At 42.0% G+C, this 14,943-nt stretch overlaps 1 protein-coding gene across 3 annotated transcripts in view; it reads left to right on the forward strand.

Moving 5' to 3' along the window:
• ITGA8 (integrin subunit alpha 8) overlaps nucleotides 1-14,943 on the forward strand; it is a 473,328-nt gene that overhangs the window by 432,589 nt on the left and 25,796 nt on the right. For all 3 annotated transcript variants that reach the window (XM_033931203.1, XM_033931201.1, XM_033931202.1), the window contains one exon: nucleotides 3,527-3,628. In XM_033931203.1, the coding sequence (XP_033787094.1) occupies nucleotides 3,527-3,628 (102 nt within the window). The remainder of the gene's footprint in view (nucleotides 1-3,526; nucleotides 3,629-14,943) is intronic.

Here is a 14,943-nt window from a genome sequence, read left to right on the forward strand (position 1 = left end):
CAGATTTAAAAGAAGGATGTTCTTAAGTCAGATCTGTTTCAATCACATCTAGGGTACTAAAAGCTACTCTGATTGAGCAACTGGCAATTGGAGGGATCCACTGGAGCTGTCCCCCTCCCCCTCCCTCTCCCTGAAAGTGAAACTGAAATACCAGGCTTATGCGGTAGATTGACCACCTAGTTATGGTACTGTGAGACTACTGGTATGGTTTTGGAGGAGGGGCCTGGCAAAAGTGGAGGGACTTCAGGGGCATTGAATTTTATCTTTATATTTTACATATTATATAAAACTAGTGTTTAAGCCCATTACATTAACAGGTGCTAGAATAGATGTCTGTCTGTCTTTCTCCTGTCCCCCTGTCTCTTTCTTCCTTTCTTTCTGTCTCTCTCCCTGCCCCGTTTATCTTTTTTCTTTCTGTCTCTCTCCTTCTATCTTTCTTTCTCCCTCCCGCTTTATTTCTTTCTTTCTATCTTTTTTTCTTTCTGTCGCTCTCCCTGCCCAGCCCCTCACTGAATAGGCCGTTACATTAACGGGTGCTAGAATATATATGTGTGTCTGTCTTTATTTATTTCTCTCTCTGTCTCCTTAGCCGCTTTCTGTATTTCTGTCTTTCTTTCTTTTTGTCTTTCTTTTGGCTGTCCACCACCACCCCTTGCATGCTCCCCCTGTCCATTCTCCCTTCCTTTTATCTCCCCTGTGTCCACCACCACCCCGTCACTGCTCCCCTTCTCCAACAGCAGCCCTTCTCCCTTTGTTTTACCTCCCCCCTGTCCATCAGCACATTTTCCTGTTCCCCCTGTCCAGCAGTAGGCCTCCCTTCCTTCCCCCCCCCCCACCAAGCAGTCTGCAATAGTTACATTTGTGAACTTCAAAAAAGCTGAGAACATTGGTATCGAGAAATAAATGCTTCAAGTCAAGCAGACCTTGAAAATCCAGCCCTGTTCCATTTCTGCTGGCATCTTTGTGTTGGGGGTGGCTGCTACCTGTCGCTTTCAGGCCTTTCCCGGGGCGCTTTAACCTGCGGAAATGTGCGCGAACGGCTCCAGCACCAGCTTCTCCACCCAGACCCTGGGCAAGCGCCGCGCTCCGCCCCTTAGCTACCTGGAAGTACCGGGCTTCACTCGCCTGCTCCCGGAGAGTAGCCCGAGAGGGCGGGAGGGGGGGAGCGGCTGCCGTGGTGATCTTGCCGACTCCCTTGCCGGAGTTATTTTAAAGGTGCCACGGCGGCTCTTCTAACGTTCCCCGCCTGCATTAGAAGTGTTTTCTGAAGCAGGTGCGGCTGCTGACAGGAGCCGCCGCGGCACATTTAAACTGAAAAAATAACTCTGGCAAGGGAGCTGGCCAAATGGCATTTCAATTGGGAGCTTCGGTCTGGTCTTGTCTGCTTCCTGCTCGCCTTGCCGTATTTTTTTTTTAGTTGAAAGACGCGGCGGTGGCTCATCTCATGATCCCCACCTGCGTCTTTCAGCTAAAAAAATACAATACGGCAAGAAGCAGCAGGTAGCAGGCCAGATGGAAAAACGGAACCCTAAGCAGCGCATGCGCACTCTTATCTGCAGGTCGCTACAGCTCACGGAAATTGGACGCACGTGATGGGAGTGCGCATGCGCGGCCTAGTGTTTTATTATATTAGATGGTTGATCTGGTGCTGTGTGTTTGTGTATGTGTTTATATTATGTGCACTGCCTTGATCTCTGTTTGATTGGTATATCAAGAATTATACATTAGGGGGAATTGGATTGGGGTAGTGGCCTGGGAGATTCTGAATGGGGAAGGAGCTTGATTTGGATTTTGATGCTAATGGACTGCTTGGTAGTGTGGCTGCACTTAATGCTACCTCTTGAGATGGAGCTAAGTATAGCCATGCTTTTGGGAGTTGTGATAGCACAGCACAGACCCTTGCACTAGCTGTCCCTGTCAGCCACACTCCTATCCCCACCAATTCTAAACTGCTAGTGTGGGACCATCACTGTGCTAGTGTGTTTATATGTGTGGTAGCTCTTGTGCTGCCCATGCTAGCTGCTTAGTACAACTTAAAGTCCCAGAATCATTAAGTTATCCTGGGAATGGAAAATTTGAAGCTGAATTTTCTCTTCAAATTACTGGGAGACTTTTACACAGGTTGAATTTTAGTTGACTGAATTGCCTTGATTGTTTTTTGGATTTTAGTGTCGTGGGATTTGATAAACCGTACCGCCTTTCTGTGGTACAACCAAAGTGGTTTACATTTATTTTATGCAGGTATGTTTTGTATCCCTACTGTGCTCAGGAATCCAAGTTTTTTGTACCTGAGGCAATGCGGAGTTAAATGAGTTGCCCAGGGTCAGATTTGATTATTAAGGGTTTTTTTCCCAAACCTTAGCTCATGGCAAGTTAAAAATCCAGTTGCCATACTTAAGATGTCCCAACCCAAGAATGCTTAGGTTCTAAGTTGAACCTGAGGCATTGGAGAGTGACATCACTTCCTCAAGGTTTCAAGAAGCATAAGTGAGCATCGCTTCAGAAAGCCAACCAAAATTCTATTGTTAGTTTAATAAAATGGCATTGCCTCTATCTTTGTTGTTTATCTTATTTCTACTTAAAAAACTGCCTGCAACATTTTTAAGAGCAGTTACTGTGCTTTGGCTTCAAACCACCAATGTAATTCTGTCTACCAGACTGTGGTTGTCTAAACAAGAAGCATGTAGCTGATTACAGTGGAACGCTCTATGTGCTGCCAAGCTGAGAACTGTAGGCAGAACAGTAGGGGAAAGTATACACAGCTGTCACAAGTGTGTAGACAGCTAAAGGACTGCAGGCTCATACCTTGCATTCGTAGAGGCATTTCTTTAAAGAAACTTGTTTTATAAACATACTGCATTAGTTAAAAAGTTAAAAAAAAATATGGTTCTGATCTGGGGGAGTTTTCCTGTCGGATTTACTTGAGGTTTTGTAGGGGAGTCAGTACTGCATTTCTAAAGATGAATAATAGCTCATCCTTAGGAAACTTATCACAAGTGATAAGTGTTGGTAAGCTACGTGGTGCTTGATGGGAGTATTGTAAAACCTATAAATAGTCAACAGGAGCAGTATAATATGTACCAAATATTCCTGAAAAAGTGTTTCAAAATTTATTTTAAAAAAGCAGTTATGCTCTGTTTAATCTATGTTACACATTATATTGAAGCTAAGTCCCAAAAGTGACAGGAAAAAGATAACTGATAACTATAGAAGACCTTGACAGAAAAAGAAACAAATTGCATAAAAGTCTCTGAATTTTTATTGTTGCTGTCAGAGGTAATTAAGAGTGAAAATATGGACTAGGTTTGTTTCTTTAATGATTAGTACGTCTGTTCATTTCAGCAATACAAACTGTTCCTAATAATTTTGACAGACTGGGGTTTAATTTGTAAAAAAGTGGGACGCCATCACATACACCGTCAGCAGAATCCTTAAATAATAATTTTTATTCTGTAAAAATGAGTGTCTGTTTAAATCAAGCTACCTAAATACTTTCACATACTGTGCTGTCTTATATCTTTTTTAGAGGAAAAATCAACACTATTCGCTTACCTCCGCTGTGTCCTTTGAAGTGAAGAAGCTGCCATATAAACTTCAACCAGTAAAGCTCCCGAAGGGAAACACAGCTGTAAGTTGGAAAATGTAGACAAGAGAAATATTTTGCTGAGTCTTATTACTGATGTGTTCTGTTTTTCTCTTTTCATTGGGGTGGAAAGGTGGTATAACATAAACCAAATTACAGTAAGCAATAGTGCAGTGGTCTCAAACTCAAACCCTTTGCCGGGCCACATTTTGGATTTGTAGGTACTTGGAGGGCCACAGAAGAAAATAGTTAATGTCTTATTATATATATATATATATATATATATATATATTATATATATAATGTCTATATATATAAAATCGGAGGTATGTATGTGTGTATGTATGTGTGTGTGTATGTGCCGCGATCACGCAAAAACGGCTTGACCGATTTGAACGAAACTTGGTATGCAGATCCCTCACTACCTGGGATGATATGTTCTGGGGGTCTCGCAGCCCACCAGCACACGTGGGCGGAGCTACAAACATAAAATCAGATTTCACCCATTCATGTCAATGGAAAAAATGTAAAAAGCTGCCATTATCACAGTAATTCAAAAACGGCTTGACCGATTTGAACGAAACTTGGTATGCAGATCCCTCACTACCTGGGGTGATATATTCTGGGGGTCTCGCGGCCCACCTGCACACATGGGCGGAGCTACAAACATAAATTCAGATTTCACCCATTCATGTCAATGGAAAAAATGTAAAAAGCTGCCATTATCACAGTTATTCAAAAACGGCTTGACCGATTTGAACGAAACTTGGTATGCAGATCCCTCACTACCTGGGGTGATATGTTCTGGGGGTCTCGTGGCCCACCTGCACACATGGGCGGAGCTACAAACAGTAAATCAGATTTCACCCATTCATGTCAATGGAACAAATGTAAAAAGCTGCCATTATCACAGTAATTCAAAAACGGCTTGACCGATTTGAACGAAACTTGGTATGCAGATCCCTCACTACCTGGGGTGATATATTCTGGGGGTCTCGCGGCCCACCTGCACACATGGGCGGAGCTACAAACATAAATTCAGATTTCACCCATTCATGTCAATGGAAAAAATGTAAAAAGCTGCCATTATCACAGTTATTCAAAAACGGCTTGACCGATTTGAACGAAACTTGGTATGCAGATCCCTCACTACCTGGGGTGATATGTTCTGGGGGTCTCGTGGCCCACCTGCACACGTGGGCGGAGCTACAAACAGTAAATCAGATTTCACCCATTCATGTCAATGGAACAAATGTACAAAGCTGCCATTCTCACTGTAATTCAAAAACGGCTTGACCGATTTGAACGAAACTTGGTATGCAGATCCCTCACTACCTGGGGTGATATGTTCTGGGGGTCTTGCATCCCACCTGCACACGTGGGCGGAGCTACAAACAGAAAATCAGATTTCACCCATTCATGTCAATGGAAATAATGTAAAAAGCTGCCATTGTCACAGTAATTCAAAAACGGCTTGACCGATTTGAACGAAACTTGGTATGCAGATCCCTCACTACCTGGGGTGATATGTTCTGGGGGTCTCTCGGCCCACCTGCACACATGGGCGGAGCTACAAACAGAAAATCAGCTTTCACCCATTCATGTCAATGGAAAACATGTAAACAGCTGCCTTTCTCCCTGTAATTCAAAAACGGCTTGACCGATTTGAATGAAACTTGGTATGCAGATCCCTCACTACCTGGGGTGATATGTTCTGGGGGTCTTGCGGCCCACAACTCTATGTTGCTTGCTCAAGGGTGGATTCACCCAATAATTTATATGTTCTTGCTCCAGGAGGTGAAACTAAAAATGTTGTTTATAATCACGTTTTGCGTTAGTTGTATTGTATTCATTTTGTCAAATATTTCACATTATAATTTGAATATTGTACTTTTTATTTTGCTGTAAAAAAATAATTTCATTCACCACTATAAAGTATCTTTATTTGAATCCATTTACAGTGTTATTGCTATAATTAAATACCCGTGCATCGCCGGGGCATCAGCTAGTAGTTTATAAATCTTTCCTTTTGGCTAAGTCTTAATAATAATATTGTCATTTATAGCTAAAGAGACATATGATCAAGAAACTGTTTTATTTTACTTTTGCGATTATGATAAACAAAGTGAAGGCCTCAAAATAATACCTGGCGGGCCGCATATGGCCCCCGGGCCATGAGTTTGAGACCACTGCACTAGTGCATGCTTATTGCACATTTATAAGACTTACCACAGTCACGCGCTGACATCCTGCGGTAAATATACACACAAAAAATGTGATTTTTATTTTCTTGAAAGGGGCATGTTAGGGGGTGGAGAGTGAGCATGATGGTGCTAATCAGCACATGAGGCATTGCTGTACACTAAGGGCCATATTCTATAAATGGCGTCTTAAGTTGAAAACATTGTTTAAAAACAAAAGGATATGAAAATAAAAACTGTATAGAGGCCCACTTTATGAAGCCTAACGCCACTGTAGGCATGGCAAACACCAGAAGTGGTTTAGGCATCAGAAAGCACCACTGTAGGCACCATTCACGTGAAAGGTAGGTGCCCAAAGTGTAGGCCTTGGAAATCCTGGCCTACATTTCTGGTGGCTACCTTTCCCAAAGCTGCGATTCTATAAACGGCGCCATCATGTGATTGATACACCATCAGCAGCCATTTTTAAGGTGGCCACCAGTGACTGCCATTTATAGAATCTGGGCCTAATTGTTTACCACAGGGTTAGTGCAGGGGCCCTACAAAATAGGTAGTGGTAGGGGTTCACATGGTAAGTTTTTTAATGGCCGTGTGGTAATGGCAAAATGTACATGACTATTAATTTGGAAAATGTGAGTGTCAGTCATTTTCCAGCTGTGGCAAAAGTGGCCTTAATGTGCAAGAAAGACCCACATAAGGGGTGTGCTAAGGCCACAGAATATCCTATCATAGAAAAGGAAATCTGCAACACAGAAGCACAGTATCTCTTCAGTAGACTATAAAGTCTACAAATCAGTGACTTTCTCTTATGTGAGTTTGAACATGGTAATGGTGGTGGAACTTCTATATAATAGTAATCACAGCACAATAACATTTAACATAAACACAAGAAGGAGAATAATAAACCAAAAATACAGAAAATAGGGAATCCTTCCAAAAGAGAAAATCCAACATGGCTGAGAACTTCCAGAAACCAGATTAACTTTCCTCCAAATCACTAGATTAACTTTCAATACAATAAAAATATCAAATGCTCACATATTAAGGGGGGGAATTCATCAAGGTGTGGTAAAATTTCACCCTTTATGGTAGGGGTCTTCCAGTTGTCTGGTGGGCAATACTAGAAATATTCAAAGGAGCACTCCAGGTGATTCTCTATCATGCTGTGTGACGGGACAATGAAGCTGTTGGTACAGTGCGCAGCGGCTGCTAAGAGAGCGAATAGAATGCTGGGCATAATCAAGAAGAGTATTACAACCAGAACAAAAGAAGTTATCCTGCCATTGTATCGGACGATGGTGCGTCCGCATCTGGAGTACTGCGTCCAATATTGGTCGCCGTACCTTAAAAAGGATATGGCGATACTCAAAAGGGTTCAGAGGAGAGCGACACATATGATAAAGGGTATGGAAAACCTTTCATGCACTGAGAGACTGGAGAAACTGGGGCTCTTTTCCCCGGAGAAGAGAAGAATTAGAGGGGATATGATAGAGACTTACAAGATCATGAAGGGCATAGAGAAAGTGGAGAGGGACAGATTCTTCAAACTTTCGAAAACTACAAGAATGAGAGGGCATTCGGAAAAGCTGAAAGGGGACAGATTCATAAGAACATAAGAAATGCCTTCACCGAATCAGACCCTTGGTCCATCTAGTCCGGTGACCCGCACACGCGGTGCCTCAACTAGGTGCTTGCTAATGAAGGCCTAGGTGGTCCCAGATGAGACCTTGTTTACCTATATCCCTGAATGTGATTAGCAAGGAGGTGTGCATCCAACTTGCTCTTGAATCCTATAGTGGAGGTCTCAATCACAACCTCCTCCGGGAGAGCGTTCCAAGCGACCACCACTCGCTGTGTGAAACAGAACTTCCTAACATTTGTCCTGGGCCTGTCACCTCTCAACTTCAGTCCATGACCCAAAACCAATGCTAGGAAGTTTGTCTTCACCCAGCGGGTGGTGGACACCTGGAATGAGCTTCTAGAGGGTGTGATAAGACAGAGTACAGTATTAGGGTTTAAGAAGGAATTGGATAATTTTCTGAAGGAAAAGGGGATAGAGGGTATAGATAGAGGACTACTACACAGGTCCTGGACCTGTTGGGCCACCGCGCAAGCGGACTGCTGGGCACGATGGACCTCTGGTCTGACCCAGCAGAGGCACTTCTTATGTTCTTATATTTCCCAAGCATGGTGCTGGCTTTTTGCGACTAAAAATCAACGACTGCTCCAGAGGTGCCGGTACTGTGTAAATCACACCTTAGGCATATGTTTCTGGCTGTGGCTCATGATTAAAATTTGACATAAAAATATATATATATAACAAGATTCACCTGAATTATAGTAAGGGTTTTTTTGGGGAGGGAGCATGCTTCTTAAGCGCATGTACTATAGACATGTTTCCTGTATCTCTGGCTGTGGCTCATGATAAAATTTGACATTAAAAAATTACACAGTTCAAAAGTCTGTGAATTATAGGCGTTTGTGAGCCGGGCATGTTTTGTGCTACAGTAGCTGACAGCATTATGGATGGTGGTTCTTATCCTCACGTTTTCCATGTTGTCCTGATGAGAGGATATGCAATGAGACCCGAAGATGACAATCGCATTGCTTTTCTCGGCACATGCGCACATTTAAGCCTCTTTTCATGGTATATTCTGTGCATGTGCCGATCACCAATTCATCACACAAAATTTAGCAACCCTTCGTGAAACTCCGCAAACCTCATTTGCGATTTTTTTTTTTTTTAGAATGACTTGTCTTTTTGAAATCGTTACAATAACGGCCGCAGCAGAGGCCCATCAGATTTTACCGAGAACATTCAAGTTTCAAGTTTATTCAAGTTTATTATATTATTTGATTAAACGCTTTTCAGAATACAAAGCGTTTTACAAAGAAATAAAATTAAATTTCTAAAATCACAAATACATTGTAATTAAAATTAACTACTTTAAATTAAAAACAAACTGGGGTAAACAATCCACATGAAACAGTAGGAAAGGGGGAAGAAAAAAAATACAATTAAAAAAAAAAAAAAAGTAAGCAGGTAGGGTTAGTACATAGGGAAGGTATGAAGAGAAGGAGAGAAAAAAAAATTTTTTTTTGAGAACTAGAAAATCTAAAGAGAAGGGGAAAATAATCTGAATTTAATGAAGGAAGAAGAAATTCGGAATTAATCAGAAAATTAAACTTTTAATTAAAGGCTTCTTTAAAAAGAAGACATTTTAAACTATTCTTAAATTTTTTCAAATCTTGTTCAAGCCGTAAATATAGAGGGAGTGAGTTCCAAATAGATGGGGCAGTAACTGAAAAGATCAGGTCACGGCGAGTACCAATGATTTTTAATGAGGGAACATAAAGGGTAGCTTGTGAGGAAGATCTAAGAACTCTTGACGAACTATAAGGAATCAGGAATCTTCCCCTCAGTGCTACAGTAAAACAAGTCTTTAAAATACCTTTCTAGTCAATTTATTGCCTCCAGTGAGAAAAAAATATTCCTATAACATTTTGTACGCTGAACCTCCTTGTTCCTTACACAGAGTATGCAGTAAGTAGAACTGATCCAAAATTAAAACCTTACATTAAGACACTACCAGCACTTAAGAGGTAAACTGAAAACTAATGCCACCTGATAGATCTCAAAATGTATGCATTACTCACAGGTTCAACATCAAAAGATTTGGAGTTATGTGTGGAAAATGGCCTGCTCAGATTATAAAAGTGCAATGCTCGGCTCTGAGAGGGCCTGAATATTTTGAGTACCACAGGCATGTGTCCTGACAAAACTTATTGAATATTTTGTTACATGTTCAGTAGAACACCAGTATTATTGCAACAAGTATTATAACAATAACCAAAACCAAAGGCTTGTACAGAAAAGTGTACAAATTATTTGTATAAGAAATACAATGAAATACCATCCACAAAAGCCCACAAAATAGAGGGTTTAGCCAAGGTATAACTAACAAGCAATCCTTGAGGTTGGAAGGCTCCTTAGATTGCCTGTACCAGTTTCATAAAATTTTCATTTTGAAAAAAAATCTAGGCAGAGTGCTTTTTAAAGAGCAGGTTATCTGATGTGGAATTTATTACCAGCATACCTTAGAATGACTACAGATACAGTACAGTGCATTTTTAAAAATTTCTGAAAGAGCAAGAAGAAAAATATGTGCACTGCATTTTAGAAAAGGCTCTACGTTGACAGTTCTTTTTCTAAAATGCTACTGGAATTATACGTGTCCGTACCCGGACATATTAATTCCAATTTCAAGATTTTAAAATAGGCCTCACAATACGATCAGGTACTGCACAGAAATGGAAAATGTGTTCCAAGAGGGCAACTAACTGGGAAGATGTGGGCAGTTTTTGGAGGGGTGTGAAGTAGATCACCTTGTTAAGCCTGTCTGCCACTATCCACAGTGATGTCATAAAGGTGAATATGCACAAAAAGGGTGTGGTCCTAGAGAGCAAGTGCCAGACAGAAGATGTAACCTCCTCCCTCTACCCTATGGATACCCCTCTGACATCACCAGATTCCCCTATCACCCTTCCTCCTCACATAGGTTTCCACAGACATGTCCTCTTTTTGAGCACTCTGTCGGGAGTCTGGGCAGCTTCTTTATTTTACTAAATTAGTCCAGGGAAACTGGACATCTAGTAACCCTACAGCAGTGATCTTCACTGCAAGACCTGTAGAGATCTGGGTAACTTACACACCTATCCAGAATCCACCCCCCCCCCCCTTCCTGGTAGATCCACTGCTTGCTCACCATTCTCGTTCCCAGAGGCGCTGCTTTAACTCTTTAAGCTGCCGGCAATATAAGTAAAGTAAACACAATGCCTTTGGCATCCCAGAAGTTTTTCCTCTGCTACTGCTTCCTGTTCCTGCAGTAGCAGAGAGAAAGCTTCCGGGTTGCCGAAGGCAGCATGTTTACTTTATTCATGCTGCCAGCGGCCCAAAGAGTTACAGCAGCACCCCTGGGAAGAAAGGTGAGCAAGCACCAGATCCCTGAGGGGGTGGGGGGAGAATAGCATGATGAGAGTAAGAAAGATGCTGGACTGCAGGGATGGGGAAGAAAGGGAAGGAAAGATACCAGACCTCCAGGGGAGGAAAGGGAAGGGACAGATAGAGATGCCAGACAATGGGAGGGGGGAAGGGAAGGGAAGGAAAGATATGTCAGACCACTGGATTGGGAAGGGGGGAGAAGAAGAGAGAGATGTCAGACCAAGGAAAGGAAGGACGAGGGAGGGATTCCAGACTAAGGGAGGGGAAGGGAAAAACAGAGAGATGCCAGACCACAAAGGGATGGGAGGAGGAGAGAGGGATGTCAGACTGGGAAGAAGAGGATAAAGAGCCCAGATCATAGGAGTTGGATAGGGAGAAGACAGATGTCAGGCCATAGGGGAGGGAAAGAGAAGGAAAAGATGATACACAAGGATGGAGGGGAAGGGGAGAAATAGTGAGGACATGGTACACATGGATGGGAAGGAAAGTGAGATGGAAGGAATGCTGTTTATGAATAGATGGGAATAGGGGAGAAGAAAGATGGAGGAGATGACACATATGGATGGTGGGGAAGGGCAGAGATAGTGTGCATGGATAGATAGGAAAGGAAGACAAGGAAAAGTAAATAGATTTGAGGAGGAAGTAGAAAAATGGAAGAAAGTTGAATGTTAAAAGTTAATGCCAAAGATGGATGTAGGGCACAAAGTGAAGGAGAAAGAAACAGCAAATGGACAAGAAAACCCTGGAAACAGAATTAAGAGCAACCAGGGACTGGGAAAATATAAATAGAAAACTAAAATCACCAGACAAGAAAGGTAAAAAAAAATGATTTTATTTTCAATTTAGTGAATGAAATGTTTCAGTTTTCAGAATTTTCATCTGCTATCTATATTTTGCACTGTTCAGGAAGAAATGCATTTGTTTCTATTTCTCTGGTGTTGTACCGCATGCAGAGTCTGGCATCTTAGGGCTTCATTTGTATATAGTAGGGCTTTTAATTTGTGGTGCTGTATTTGCATAGGGTTTATCTGTATTCTGCACGTGTGACCAAGGCCAGATGTTGTGGTAGGAATGAATGTTGTGAAGCGTTATTGGTGTCACGGCCCCGAGTAGGAAGATATTTGTTGGCAGTTTGTCTGGGTTTTAGAAGGCCCCGAGCTGGGGGCTGCATCTGGAGGGCCACTGCGCATGTGAACATGATGTCATCATGTTGATGTCTACACATTCGCAGAGGCCCTCTAGACACAGCCCAGAGCTTGGGGAAGGAGACTTGTGGAGGTGGGGCATCATGGGATGGTGACAGAACGGGACAGGGCTGGGGGCAGAACAGGGCAGGGCCACATGTCTTATTTTTTAAAAAAAGGGAATTTCAACATGTTTATCCCCAATATACATAACTCCATCGACCCTCACCTGATAGTTCACAGCAGTGCCCCTTAAGGTGCCCCACTACTCTGCTGCCATGTCTGGGTGGCCAGTCCATCACTTTGCTGGCCCCTCCCACGTCCAGAAGGTCCCGTTCTGGGCGTTTGGGACTTTGACAAATTTTTGGTCGAGGAGACTTCAATATGCCTGATGTGGTTTGGAACAATCTTTCCGCTACGACCAGCGGCAGCAGGAAGCTATTAACCTCTATAAAGGGAGCGAGACTCAGCAAATGGTATTAGAGCCCACTAGGGATCGGGCGATACTAGACCTAATACTCACCAACGGAGAAAGTGTCACAGAGGACTCGGTAGGCGATACGTTGGCCTCCAGTGAACCATATCATGGTATGTTGGATCTGTTCATGGAGGTAGTTAGGGGGTGGGCCATTAGTATGGGCAGACTAGATGGGCCGTGGCCCTTTTCTGCCATCATGTTCTATGTTTTTAATGTGGTATAAAGATAGATGACATGGCAGCAAATGGCTGGATGTTTAAGCAGATGATTTTCGAAAAAAAATATATATATATTTTGGAAGTATTTTTCGAGAATGCTGCCGACTTTGGGTGAATAGCACCCTGGGCTCAAAACGGACTTACTTTTTTTTTTATTATGCCCCTCCGCATTTTTTTTGCAAATGGCCAAAAAAGATAGATGCACTAAGGGTGAACACATCTAAAAAGGTCATTTAAAAAAAAAAAAAGATGGATGTCTTGTGGTTTCGAAAATGGGCATTTTCTCTACCTGATTTTTGGATGTGTTTCACAAAACGTCCAAGGCTGGACTTAGAAGTCATATTGAAAATGGTCCTCTATGTCTATACATTGATTATACTTTTTTTGTTAGATCCTAAATATAAAATATTTTTCCAATTTTTAGTATAAAAATGAAAAATTATATAACATGCTTTAAAAATGCAATGCTCCACTTCTGTGAAATACATATTTATACCCATAAAAGCCCTGATTCTCGTAATGGTGCTCTAAGTTAGGCGGTGGTAGGCATTCTACTGCCGCCTCACTTAATTCTTTTAATTGGTGATAAGCAGCGCAATAATTGACTGCATCATTTAAAACCAATTAAAAACACATTAGAAAAAAATGTAGGTACCTGGGGCACCTACAAAGAACGGCAGCCATTTCCCATCTATGTCGAAAGTAAGCATGGTTTACGCAGGAAGTGGATGTACGTGCTGGGAGGGGCCTCTATGGATGCGATTCTCATCAAAAGTAGGTGCTGGAAATGTAGGCTTGTAAAACCCTGACCTACATTTCTAGAATCTACTTTTGACGTGGCTGCAATTCTGTGAATGGCACTGCTTTTCTGGGCAGCCACTGATAATGGCACCGTTTACAGAATCTGGCCCAAATTGCATAATTTGTGAGCAGTCTAGTAATTATATAGGAAGCTTTAAAAATAAACTCCTCTTTATTGTGGGAGGGGGGGAGGGAGAACTCTTGTTTGCTTTGATGTTTATTTAGGTGAATATTTGTAGCTATGATCACAAGAACAGCAGCTGATCACCTGCATTCAAAAACTTCCAGACAGAGGAACCCATTACTGCCAGACGCTGCACTTATAACATGTGCTACTGCTATAGAACACATGCTGCCAGGAAGCAGAAGGAGAACACACATTTATCTTTCAGCTTGGAGCCTTTGAACCTCTTGGGATGGACCAAATCAAAACATTCCATGTTTCCCCAGAATAACTGTAAATAGAAAATAGACACTTGTGGAATTCCCCACCCACCCACTGGTAGAGCAGCAAAGCACACCAGTAAAGCAGAAAACACCTTTTTTTTTAAATTTCACTTTTATACAACCTTAAACTCGGTTTTAAATAATCACTGCCCTATATGAAAAGGGTGGAGAAAAGGATGGTAAATGAAGTTGTAGGGTTGAACATTTTTATTGGCTCAGCATATAACAAAATAAGTTATGACCCAACTTCTAACAGCGTTAGGAGATGAGATAAAATCCAGTGTTATTGGTCTGAACTTTTTTGTAACAGCTGCAACCCCCTTTTTCCAAAACTACGGAAGCATTTTTTTTTTTTTATGCAAGCCGGTGTGCTGAATGCTCTGCGCTGCTCCCGATGCTCATAGGGTAAGTGCACCAACACTTTTTAGAGAATCAAAATCTAGAAGTCCAAGAAATATTTGTAATTAAGGGGCTAATTTTCAAAAAAGAAAAACATCCAAAAAGTGGCAAAAGGGGGCAGATTGACATTTTCCCTCTCCAAACCCTTCCAGTTTGCTACTTTCAAAGCCTATTTTCTAGACAGATATCTATGCTATTATCTGCAGTAAATCTAAATTTCAAGGGGGCATATTAGAGGTGTGGAATTGGTGAGATTAGTTTTTCTACCAAAAGCGAACATTTAAGAATTTGTCCAGGGACGTTTGGGATTAGACTGGTTTTAACAATGAATAAATGCCAAAAAAGTGCCCAAACTGACCAAACGATCATTGGAGGAATGAAGGCATGACATCCCATACTCCCCCAGTAGTCACTGACCCCCTCCCATGGCCAAAAGATGTGAATGAAACAGTGCATACTGCATACCTGCCTGTATGACAGCTTCAGATATTATTGCCAGTCCTATTAGAGCAGCAAGCAGGTTCATGGAGTAGCTTAGTGGCCAGTGTAGTGAACCATAGAGATGGGCAGGCCCATACGCTACTTTAACCACTACACTTACATCTCTTCCCTCTCTTACCTTCTCCTATG

Source organism: Geotrypetes seraphini, chromosome 2, assembly GCF_902459505.1.
Source record: "Geotrypetes seraphini chromosome 2, aGeoSer1.1, whole genome shotgun sequence".
NCBI classification, from domain to species: domain Eukaryota; kingdom Metazoa; phylum Chordata; class Amphibia; order Gymnophiona; family Dermophiidae; genus Geotrypetes; species Geotrypetes seraphini.